At 44.0% G+C, this 12032-nt stretch overlaps 1 protein-coding gene across 3 annotated transcripts in view; it reads right to left on the bottom strand.

Moving 5' to 3' along the window:
• The window catches only part of Rfwd3 (ring finger and WD repeat domain 3), a 34026-nt gene that overhangs the window by 3818 nt on the left and 18176 nt on the right, over positions 1-12032 (bottom strand). For all 3 annotated transcript variants that reach the window (XM_087204505.1, XM_087204506.1, XM_087204510.1), the window contains exons 7-12: positions 9150-9264; positions 7620-7845; positions 4963-5113; positions 2872-3048; positions 1798-2012; positions 440-651 (exon numbers count right to left, since the gene is read on the bottom strand). In XM_087204505.1, coding sequence (XP_087060631.1) covers positions 440-651; positions 1798-2012; positions 2872-3048; positions 4963-5113; positions 7620-7845; positions 9150-9264 — 1096 coding nt within the window. The remainder of the gene's footprint in view (positions 1-439; positions 652-1797; positions 2013-2871; positions 3049-4962; positions 5114-7619; positions 7846-9149; positions 9265-12032) is intronic.

Genomic DNA, 12032 nt, shown 5'->3' with positions numbered 1-12032 from the left:
ACCCTGTCTCAAAAAACCCAAAAAGCAGAGAAAATGGCACAATGACCCCCCCCTTCATTCAACAATTATTAAGCCTTTACCCACACTTGGCTTATGAATCCTTTTTCCTTTGCTGATTTTATGTTATTTTACCCTCATACATACTTAAGTATGCAGCTCTTAAAAAAACATTTGAGATTATCTATTTGGGACCCCTCCAGTCTCTCAGGAACTATTCCCATTCCCCAATAAATTCTCCTACTCTAAAAAAAGGGACATTTGAGCCGGGCGTGGTGGTACATGCTTGTAATCTCCTTGGGAGCCTGAGGCAGGAGGATCACTCCATGTTCAAGGCCAGTCTGGGCTCCACAGTGAGTTCAACACCAGCATGAACTACACAGCCAAAACCCTGTTTCAAAAAACAAAATAAACAAAAAACCAAACCAAAACTCGCACTTACCAGGGCAGAATTTGATGCTTCATCGCCAGTACAGACCAGGATGCTGCCATCATTCTCTGGGCTTTGAAATATGGCACTTTTGGTCAACAGTTTGCAAGTGGGTCCCCCAAGGAATGTCTGCACAGGATGGCAGGAGCAGACTGGCTCTCCAGCGTCATCCAGATTATAGGACATCTGCATCAGCACACTTCGCATGGTGTTGTGGTTCTTATCTGTGGGACAGAGAAGCCAGCGCTGGCCCATGGGGATGATGCCTAGACAGTAACCGAGCACCTAAGCCCAGGACACACACAGAGCAGCTGGGTAGGAGAGTGTAAGTACATTAGACTACAAGAACAGCTGTGGAGCAAACAGTAACAGCACCAGTGAAATTCAGAAACCTCAGCTAGGACAAAGCGAATTACCTACAACAGGCTTTTGGCTATAAAAAGAAACGATTCTGAGGATGTACACCCATTTTAGGAAAATCACTGTATCCTGCCAGACTTCTGTGGAATTCATCTCTCAAGAGTTCTCGTTTTTTTCCCCTTCCCCCAGTGAACACCCCAGGACCATACACTCTTAGTAAAAGTATCCTATTCCAGAAGGAAAATCGTACCTGAGGTTCTGCTGGGAAGCACATAAAAGCTAAGAGAACAGAACAGAGTGGTATTGGGCATTAAGATGGGAAAGGCCCACCATATTGAGAACAATGTCTCTGAGCCTGTCAGGGTTCCTGTGAGAGGGACACCTGGTCGCAGGTCAGACCCTTGGGCATTAAGGCTGTCTTCCAGGATATGTGAAAAGTATATGGAGGGCCGGGGATTTAGCTCAGTGGTTTCGCCGCCTGCTGCGCAAGTGCAAGGACCTGAGTTCGATCCCTGGTACCAAAAAAAAAAAACAAAAAGAAAAGCATATGGAACCAGCCAACACTAAATACCCACAGCCCCATTAGGGCAGGGCTACAGGTTATAGCCATTCTCCTGAGGACTCAAGACCAAAGGAAGAAAGGAAGAAAATCCACAACACTGACATCAGTGTGGTTCATCAGGAATTCAGGCTAGAAAGAACCTGTGAATTTAAGAAGAGGCTGGTCTAGGCCACATCTGGGCCTTCCTCTTGCATGAGGTGCGTGGCAGGCAGAAGGCATGAATGATCTGAAGGTGGCTCACAGCCTCCAGAGCAGCCCCCTCCCCCTCCGAGAGAGAGGCGAGCCTAGAGAGGCATCACCACCTGGGAGAACTGCGCCGTTCTCACAAAGGAAGCAACTAGCAAGAGCTGCAAGTCTGTCACCACAGCCACCCAAGGGGAGGGCTAAGCTCTCCCCTCCGCCAATCTGCTCCGGAACACCCCCGGAGGCCCCAGGGTCGCCCACTCACCAGGCCTGTGGGTTACCAGACAGTGTCGGGTGCTGCTCTCTGTCTGAAAGTCCACATAGCCCCCTGGCTCCAAGGGCAGCACGTGAGGCCAGTGTGAAAAGCCCATTTTCAGTTCCCAGAAGGAAGCATGCTCCAGGGTTCCAGCCAACAGCCCACCATATGGAAATGCAGCTGAGGCAGCTCTGGGCATGTATGACAGGGACACCAGAGGGCATCTGAGGACAAAAGGGAAACCGGGGTTTCACGTTCCACAGCCAACACTTCGACAGTGCCTGACCCTTCTGCCAGGACCCACATTCTTTTTTTTTTCTTGGTTTTTTTAAGGCAGGGTCTCCCTTTGTAGATCAGGCTGGCCCTGAACTCACTATGCAGCTTAGGCTGGCCTCGAACTCCTCTCGGTAATCCTTGTGCCTCAGGTCCCCCAGTGCTGGGATTACAGGGATGTGCCACCACACCTGGCTAGGAGCCCACATTCTTTTTTTTTTTTTCTTAAATTCTTTTATTGGTACACTTTAGGTCACATTCTTACTTCTAAGGAAGGGGTTAAACATCTGTGGTCAGCATGCCCTCACATCTAATAACTCTTAACCCTCTAGTAGGAAAAGGGCAATCTGCAAGATACCAGATACTTTAAAAGAAATGGAAAAAGCTATAGTAGAAAAAACCCACAATAAAAATGTAGCCTAGGCCGGGGATTTAGCTCAGTGGTTCTGCCACCTGCTCTGAAAGCACAAGGACCCAAGTTCGATCCCCGGTACCAAAAAAAAAAAAAAATGTAGCCTCAACCAGTTACATTTTCCTACCTCAGCCTCCCAGGGTGCTGGGATTACAGGCTTGTGGCACCACACTCGGCGACATGGGTATTCCCGATACCAGAGCTTTCCACCCATGAAATACCATGAACACCATTCCTAAAGGTCTTCCCGATTCTGAAGTGAGACAGCTTCAGCTGGCCTTAGTGAGTTGCCCTCCTAGGGAACTGCTGGCCAACTGAGGACAACCCTGAGGACCGAGCCATTACAGTAACAATCTGAGAGAAAGCTGCTTACCGCACACGAGTGAGTAGCTCCTTACCTGGCTTTCTGAGGGACTAATTCCTGCACATGACAGCTTGTGTTTCGCAGGTCGTACACCAGAATTGACCCATTGGCCAGTCCAGCATAGACATAGTTGTTTTCATCGAGACACCAGCAACAGCTCCAGACAGGTCGCCCAGTATTGTAAGTCTGGACCACAGTATTTGTCTCCAGGCTGTAGAGTTACAAATTAACAGAATCAAATACATGACAAAGAGGCAACAATGATTATTTCATGATCAATAATGCTCTCTGAGAACACATCCACAAAGCCAAACCATCTGGGTTACTAATTTCCAAATTACCCCTTTAAGTTCCAAAACTTCTGTGTTTGGGGGCGACAGGCTTTCCTCTTGAGCTATGCAGCAATTAAAGAATAAGCGGAAAGAACATACTGCCCACTCTTCTCCTACTGCCTTTACCACAGCTGCCTAGCACACAAATAACCTGTAAGCAATGCAGGAAAACTAGAAATTCCATGTAAGAAAAAATAAAATAATTTATAACCCAACCACTCAGGGGTAACACTTTGGAATTTAACCCCCGCCCCCACAACATAAGCATCTACACACATAAAAACATAATGTTACATTCAAGTTTTGGCCAAAAGTAACCTGAAGTTTTTTTGGGGTGTGTGTGCTTGGGATCAAATGCAGGGTCTATTTGTTAGGCAAGTGCTCTCCCACCGAGTCATAATCCCAGCCCTGAAACACTCCTACAAAGTCAAAAGGAACCAGGTGTGGTGATGCATGATTGTAATATCAAGACTCAGAAGACTGAGGCAGCAGGACTGAGAGTTAGAGGCCAGCCCGGAATACACAATGAGACCTTGTTTCAAAAAACCAAAAAAGCTGAGGATTTAGCTCAGTGGTACCTTGCCTGCCTTCCAAGCGCAAGGTCCTGAGTTTGATCCTTAGTACTGGAAAAAAAAAAAGAAAGAAATTAGGAAGGCAATTTTTTTTTTTTTTGAGACAGGGTCTTGCTATGTAGTTCAGGCTAGCCTTGAACTCACTATGGAACTCAGGCTGACCCTGACCTCAACAGTGATCCTCTTGCCTCAGCCTCCTGAATGCTGGAATTACAGGCATGCACCACCACACTCAGCCGAAAGCTAGTTCTGAGGCATCTGATCAGAACCACTTTCTAAACTACAAAAGCTTGCAGCTCACTCAGATCTGCTTCATGGTACCCACAGAGTATGTGAAAGACAAAATGCCAAAACCAAGGAGACGAAATCATCACAGCACCAAAGACAGCTAATGCCTGGTGAGCATCCTCATCAGACAGAATCACATGGGTGGACAGAATTAGGGTGGTGTGGCAACTCTATGGTATGGGTACCAAGGGCTCCGCATAATGTCAACTCACCATTTCTGGGGTGTTACTGAATCCAGATCGTTTAAGGTATATTTTATAATATATATACCTACTCAATACAGTTTAGTAACCTCTGCTTTTATTTATTTATTTATTTTGGTACCGGGGATCGAACTTGGATCCTTGCGCTTTCGAGGCAGGAGGCAGAACCACTGAGCTAAATCCCCGGCCCTACTTCTACTTTTATAAGGAATCCCTTTTTCCTTTTTTTTGGTGCTAAAGAGTAAACCCATAACCTTGTGCATGCGAGGACTCTTAGCACTAAGTTACATCTCAAACTACAACTTCCTGGCCCCCATTTTTTGTGTACAAGGATTGAGACCAGCCGCTCTACCACAGAGGTACAAGACAAGGTTATACTAAGTTATCCAGGCAGGACTTGAACTCAATCCTCATGCCTCAGTCTACCAAGTGATGTGAGTATAGGTGTGTGGCACTATGCCTTGCTATCTCTGTGCTTTTTAAAAATTTTGAGACATGGTCTTACCGAATTACCCAGGCTTGAACTTGCGATCTTTCTCTCAGCCTCCTGAGTAGCTGGGATTACAGGTGTGCACTACAATACCCAGCAGGAGTATGTCTAAAGCAGATCTGAGAAGACAATGCTTCAGACCAATGAGAGAGAGCTGGGCATGGCATCCTAAAGCTGACACAAGCCTGATGCTGCCCAGCGCTAAGTGGCCGAGGCCCTACCTCTCCCTGACTCACCCACCTGGTCAGTTTAATAGTGTTGTCAAGGGAAGCAGAGAGCAGCAAGCTTTTGGACCTCGTGCTGAAAGCCAGCCCACGGATCTGTTTGGTATGCATCGGGATATACTGACTGCTTTTCATGTTGGCAGTGCTCAGCATCTTCACACCAAAGCCTGCCAGAGAAGAGAGCACAGGACAGTTCAATAGAAACCAGGTTAGTTCAAAAGCAAATGAACTTGCTCCTTTGTTCACTTTTCTTGGCATTTAAGTTCCTGGGCAACGGCTGGCCAACGAGGACAATAAATAAAAACACACCTCCTAAATGTCTGTCAAGAGATGGATGAATAAACAAATCTATTGCATATACCAACGGTGGAATATTACCTAGCACTAAACAGGAATGAACTATTGATTTACACAAAATATGGATAACAAAAATGAATAAATGATATATGGTTCCATTTACATAAAATTCTAGAAAATGGAAACTAATCTTTAGTGACAAAAAGTAGATCAGTGGTTGCCTGAGGATGAAGAAAGCATAGGATAGGTAGAAAAAAATTATAAGAGGGTGTAAGAAAGTTTTAAGGATAATGTTTATTATCTTTTCCATTTCTTTCCTTTTTTCAGTACTGGGGACTAAATTCATGAGTGTTCTACCACTGAGCTACATCTGAGACCTTTTATTGTGAGGTCTTGCCAAGCTGCCCAGGCTGGCCTCTAATTTGCAATCCCTTTGCATCGGCCTGAGTGTGCCATGTGCCCAGGAATTACAGGGGAATTCCAGAGGTGTGTTGCAGTGCCTAGATTCATTACATACTGATCACTGTGATGCTTTCACAGTGTACGCAGTCAAAACTCATCAAATCGTATGCTTTAAATATGTATGGTTTATGTTAACTGTTATGAGATTCTGAGAATATTCGACCTGAAACATAGGTAGTCCACATGCAGAATGAACATGAATAGTAAAGAACTTTCTTTTTCTTTTTCCCTTCTCTCTCTTTCCTTTTTGTGTGGTACTGGGGATTGAACCCAGGGTCTTGATACTGAGCAACATCCCTAGCCCTTTGTTTTTTATTTTGAGACAGGACTTGACAAGTTGCTAAATTGCCCTGCCTGCTCAAATTTTCAATCCTCCAAGAATGCTAGGATTACAGGTGTTACTATGTTCTCTTATTATGTTCATTACTATGTTCTCTTACTATGCTATGCTAATATTTATTACTATGTTCTCTTACTAGGCTATACTAATATTTATTTTTTATTTATTTTTAGTAAGTATCAATTAGTTTCGGAGTTACTTAAATCCTAGGTTCAGGACAGTCTTGAAACACATTTCAGCTTCTGCAGACAGACAAGTAGGATAAAGTTCATTGTGTTTTCTGAAAAGAATGAGGAAAGATAGAGTGACCAATAAGGAGGTCCTAGGCTTTAAATCTAGGGACAGGAATACATGCTTACTCAGTCATTAAGAACAAGGACAAATTAGTACCAACAGTTGTCTAGAAGACCTATCTGGAACTAGAATAGACACACAGCATTAAGAAAAAAAGGGGGGCCAGGGATTTAGCTCAGTGGTTTTGCCACCTGCTGTAAGCTCAAGGACCCGAGTTCGATCCCTAGTACCAAAAAAAAAAAAAAAAAAAAAAAAGGGCCAGGGCCAGCTATTTAGCTCAGTGGCACCACACCTGCCTGGAAAGCACAAGATCCTGAGTTTGATCCCAGGTACCAAAAAAAAGGGGGGACAGCCAGGTGTGGCGGCACATTAGATGTGATAAAGAATGTTATAAACAATCCTTTTTTATCTGCTCAATATGGAACCGCCTCATAGACTCTCAGTTGGTAGCTATTATCACTAAACAAAGAAACATATGATTAATCTAGTGATTTAATACCCCAAACCTATACACACCTAAGTTTGGGGTGTATAGTACATAGTTTTGAAGTACTAAAATGTCTAAGTGGGGAAACAGGATATAGAGCTGAAGGAACCTCAAAGCTGGAATAAATCATACACTCCAGGGAGTAGAAACATCCCCAACATTTATGAACAATTTAATTTGGCTCGTCAGGACATTTGTTTTTTTTGTCTTGTTTTGTTTTTTGAGACATGGTCTCGCCATGCCTCCCCAGTGCTGGGATTAGGTGTGTGCCACCATACCTGGCTACCGACATTTGGTTTTCAACATTAAGGCACTCTACAGTTGCTTTAAATGCATAAAAGATTAGAGAAAAATCAGCATATTTATTAATATATTCTACAAGTTCTAACTTGGAGTTTGTCAGTTTGAACACTATTGGAAGTATTAAATTTTGTTTCTATTTGAATTAACCCTTGGAATAAAGAATGCCAAGTCTAGAACAAACTGGTAAAACGGATGGGACACACAGGGCCTTGCCCTTGTCCTTGGAGTACAGCAGTGACCCACAGCACGTTACCATCAGGATCAGTGAGTCGACTTTCCTAGTGAACCCGATGTCAGAATGAAGGCTACAGACATCCCAGTGGCACCTGAAGCACCTGTGTCAACGCTGAACCGAGGCAAGAGGGTGACGGTGCCTGTGGTCAGTGTTTATCCATTGCTAAGTCCTGGGTTCTTCGAAGAGGGAGAGAAGGGAAATAAACAGAGGAGAGTGGGACAAGGGACATGGCCACAAAGGCCCTGAAATGTTTACCCGGAAAGAAGGAAGCCTGAGGAGAAGGCTGCGAAACCACTAGGCAGCTCAGAGCGCCACCGTGGGCCATGGTGCGGCAGTTCCCCGTCTGGGACACAGCGAAGGCCTTCTGGAAGTGGTACTGATGCTGGCTCCGGCTGGCAGGCAGGGCGTTTGGGAAATGAGCACCGGGGCCCTTGCGCTGCCCTGAAACTGGACCCCGTTCCTGCGTAAGTTTTTGCAAGTCCTAAGATGAGAACAACTTTGTAAATGCAAAGCTTTTTCATTAACATTCCCCTCAAGAACATTATCTCAATCTAAGATTTCTTGTCTATTATATGAAAGTATTACCAAAAGTTCTAGAGAAGGGGAGTTTGTACAGTTTTTCCTTTTAAAGATAGGATCTTGCGGGCCGGGGATTTAGCTCAGTGGTTTCACCACCTGCTGAGCAAGTTCAAGGATCAGAGTTCGATCCCCGGTCCCCCAAAAAAAAAAAAAAAATAGGATCTTGCTATGTAGTCCAGGCTGGCCTTGAGCTCACTATGTAGCCCAGGCTGGCCTCCAACTCTTGGCCATCCTCCCGCCTCAGTCTCCCCAGTGCTGGGATTACAGACGTGTGCCACCATGCCTGGCTCCCCAGCCCCACCCCTCTGGGTACCAGGGAACTCAGGACCTTATGCTTGCAAGGTAGGTGCGGTGCCACTGAGCTACATCCCTGGCCCTCCCCAGGCCCCCCAGCCCTTTTTTGAGACGATGTCTAAGTTGCTGAGTTGTCCGCACTGGGCTTGAACTTGATGTCCTCCTGCCTTAATGTGCCAGAATGGTCGGATTACAAGTACGTGCTTCCACACCTAACTTAATTTAAAAAAAATTCTGATTGCAGCCGGGTATGGTGGCACACGCCTGCAACCCCAGCATTCGGGAGGCTGCAGCAGGAGGATCACAGCAAGTTTGAGGCTGGCATGGGCTACATAGTAAGCTCAAGGCCAGCCTGAATTACATAGCGAGACTCTGTCTCAAAAAACCAAAAACAGGGCTGGGGATTTAGCTCAGTGGTTCCAACACCTGCCTCGAAAGCAGAAGGTCCTGAGTTCGATCCCCGGTACCAAAAAGAAAAAAAATTTTAGGGCCAGGGGTTTGGCTCAGTGGTTCTGGCGCCTGCCTCATAAGCGGAAGGACCTGAGTTCGATCCCCGGTACCAAACGAACAAAACAAAGCCAAAAACAACCCCCAAACAAAACAAAACAAAACACAATACACAATTCTGGTTGCAGGAGAATTCATCCTAAAGTGTTTTGGACAATCACTGTAAACAGAAAGAAAATGAATTGGTCATAATTATTTAATTAATTTGGCAGATCTTGTTTGTATTTGAGATGAACTTAAATAATACTTAGATTTCTCTTAAATTCTTTTTCTTTTGGGGGGGCTTGTTTTGGAGATTGAACCCAGAGCCTTACGCATTCTAAGTACACACTCTAGCACTGAGGTACATCCTAGTCTTCCTCCTCCTAATTCTGATTCCAGGTCTGAGTTGAAGGTCACACTCACCTGGACACAAGTGCGAAGTCTACTGCATTCCTCAGTGAGGACCTGAAGCTGGAGCCGGCACTGTGCAGATTCTAACTCGGCCTGCTTCCTTAGCATTTGCTCCTTCACTAAGGCACTGGAATGGGAAAGCCAGCAACAGGTAGGGATTAGCAAGCCTTCCCATTGAGCTGGGGGAGTAAGTTCACTGTGTCACACATACTGTGTGGTAAATACATCATGATAGCGGATAAAACATAAAGAGAGAAAAATCTCTCCAGTCTAGAAACACTACAGGATAGCAGCAGGCAGGGCTGAACTCAGGAGCCTGCCTGGGCTTTGAAATTCCAGCAAACACTGATGGCCAGGATGTGACTCCCACCAGGGAATGAGCATTAAAAGAACCATAAGTAAAAAGAAAAAAAAAAAAAAGGGCCAGGGATTTAGCTCAGTGGTTTCGCCGCCTGCTGTGCAAGCACAAGGACCCAAGTTTGATCCCCGGTACCAAAAAAAAAAGAAAGAAAGAAGAAGAAAAAAAAAGAACCATAGGTAAAGGAAGGAATACAGCCAACTCACTCCTTGAGCTAAGGCAATTACAAAAGATTAAATTTGTAAAAAGTTTATTTGCTTAATTAAAATAATAACCCATTGGTTAGCTGTTCATGAAATACTCAAGTTAAATAACATCAAAATAGGGCTGAAGTTAAAAAAAATATATAGTAGGGGTTGGGGATTCAACTCAGTGGCAGCACGCCTGCCTCAGAGGCATAAAGTCCTGAGTTCGGTCCCCAGTACCAAAGGAAAAAAAAGTATATAGTAAGCAAATGCTAACAAAAGAATGAGCAATTAGAATTAAGGCAAAAAGAATAACAGGCATAAAGAGGGATAATATATAAGAAAAGGACACATTCACCAAGAGTAACAATTATAAATGTGTATGTACCTAAAAATAGTTTCAAAATACGAAACACAAAAAACAAAAAACAAGGATATAATTCTACTCCAATGAAATTGGAAAGGAAAAAGGTAATGAAAATTAGAAAAGAGCAAGCTGGCTCTTGTTACCTTTGCTGCCTTGTGTGCCATGTTGTTTTTGCTTTGCCATGCCTGTTTGTTGTTCCTGGCTTGGAGTTGTCTGATTATGGACTGAAAGCTCTACAAACTGTAAGCCAAATAAACCCCTTCCCCTTCCGTGTATTTTTTTTTTTTTCGTACCGGGGATCGAACTCAGGTCCTTGCACTTGCGAGGCAGGCGGCGGAACAACTGAGCTAAATCCTCGGCCTCCCTTCCCCTTTGAGTGTCTGGTATTTTGTCTCAGGAACGAGAGAAAAGTAACTAACATAGAAATTTGGTACCAGAGAAGTAGGGTCGTTGCTGTGACATTACTTGGTTATTCGGGTCAAAAGCCTTTGGAACTGGCTTGTGGAAAGAACAGTTAGGAAAGATGCAGAGACGCCAGGTATAGAAACAGCTCTGGAAACCCTTAGGTTGTTCTATGTGGGAGATTCTGGTCAGAGCTCAGAAGATCTGAAAGCTGGTAGAAACCAGGCTCAAGAGGTTTCTGCTGGGAAGGGCTGCACTGGCTTAGCAGAAAGTTTGTCTGCATTTTGATCATGTCCAGAGACTTTGCCTGAGACTGAGATTAAGGGTAAGCGTAAGGAACCAAGTCTGAAAGAAAAAGCTGGGTGGTAATGTATGCCTGTAATCCTAGCACTCGGGAAGCTGAGGCAGGACTTAATTCAAGGCCAGCCTGGACTACATAGCAAGACCCTGTCTCAAAAACAAAAAAAAGGAAAAAATAAAGCTGCCTTCATTTATTTTCACAGACAATTCAAGAGAACCTACAAATTACAGTTCAGCAAGCCTGCTGGAATCAAGAATAAGAAAATCAGGGGCCGGGGATTTAGCTCAGTGGTTCTGCCACCCGCCTCAAAAGCACAAGGTCCCGAGTTCAATCCCCAGTACCAAAAAAATAAAAAAATAAAATCAGATCAGCAGGGTATGGTGGCCTGGTTCCTGGATCTCAGCTACTCAGGAGGACCCTGAATTTGAGGACAGCAGGGGTAACAAAACAGACAAATATAAGAAAATCAGGTGAACAACATTCCCCATGAACCAGATAACTCATTCGTAAATGTAAGAGGAAAAAATTCATTCCCCACATTAATTTTAACAACAATCCAGGAATAAAATCAAAGCATATAAATGACTTTTATAAGCATGCTGTATATGTTCAGGGAATGAAAGTTTCATGGAGATGGGACTTCTCAAATTAATGTAAGGAATTTAATGCAGTTGCAATAAAAATCCCAAACGATTTTTGTTTTCTTTTTGCAGCGCTGGGGCCTGAACTGCCAGTGTTAGGCAAGCATTCTGCCACTGAGCTACAGACCAACCTGATTTTGCCTTTTCAGCACAAAGAAATATTTGTTGGAGCAAATGAGTAAACACAAATAAAGAGGAAAATTAAAATAAGTTGTGAAAACCTTAAGTCTTTTCCAGTTTATAAAAAAACCCAATCAAAATAATAATATGCTTTCCTGTATTATGTGTTTTTTGTTTTGTTTGCTTGAGAGAGCACCTTGCTATATAGTCCAGGTTAGTCTGGAACTCACAATGATCCTCCTTCCTCAACCTTAGTGCTGGATTGACAGGCAAGTGCCAGGACACCAGACATCAGTTTTAATGAATGTATAGTATTCCAGCACATGGATATGCCACAGTTCACTCAACTAACTCCTTTGGTCTGGATTATTAATAATGCTAAACCAAGTTTCATTAAATAAACTGTTGGACGTATCCTTGTGGTTTTAAGGACAAATGCCTGAAATGGAATTATCAGACATATCTGTACACATGACTACCAGTAGAATATGAGAATCACACCTCTGCAACTCTCAAAATGA

The sequence above is a fragment of the Heterocephalus glaber genome, unplaced genomic scaffold (genome assembly GCF_053883595.1).
Source record: "Heterocephalus glaber isolate CG9 unplaced genomic scaffold, H.glaber_assembly_v1.0 deba00000071, whole genome shotgun sequence".
Lineage (NCBI taxonomy): Eukaryota > Metazoa > Chordata > Mammalia > Rodentia > Bathyergidae > Heterocephalus > Heterocephalus glaber.
This window is presented reverse-complemented; position numbering and strand designations above follow the sequence as displayed.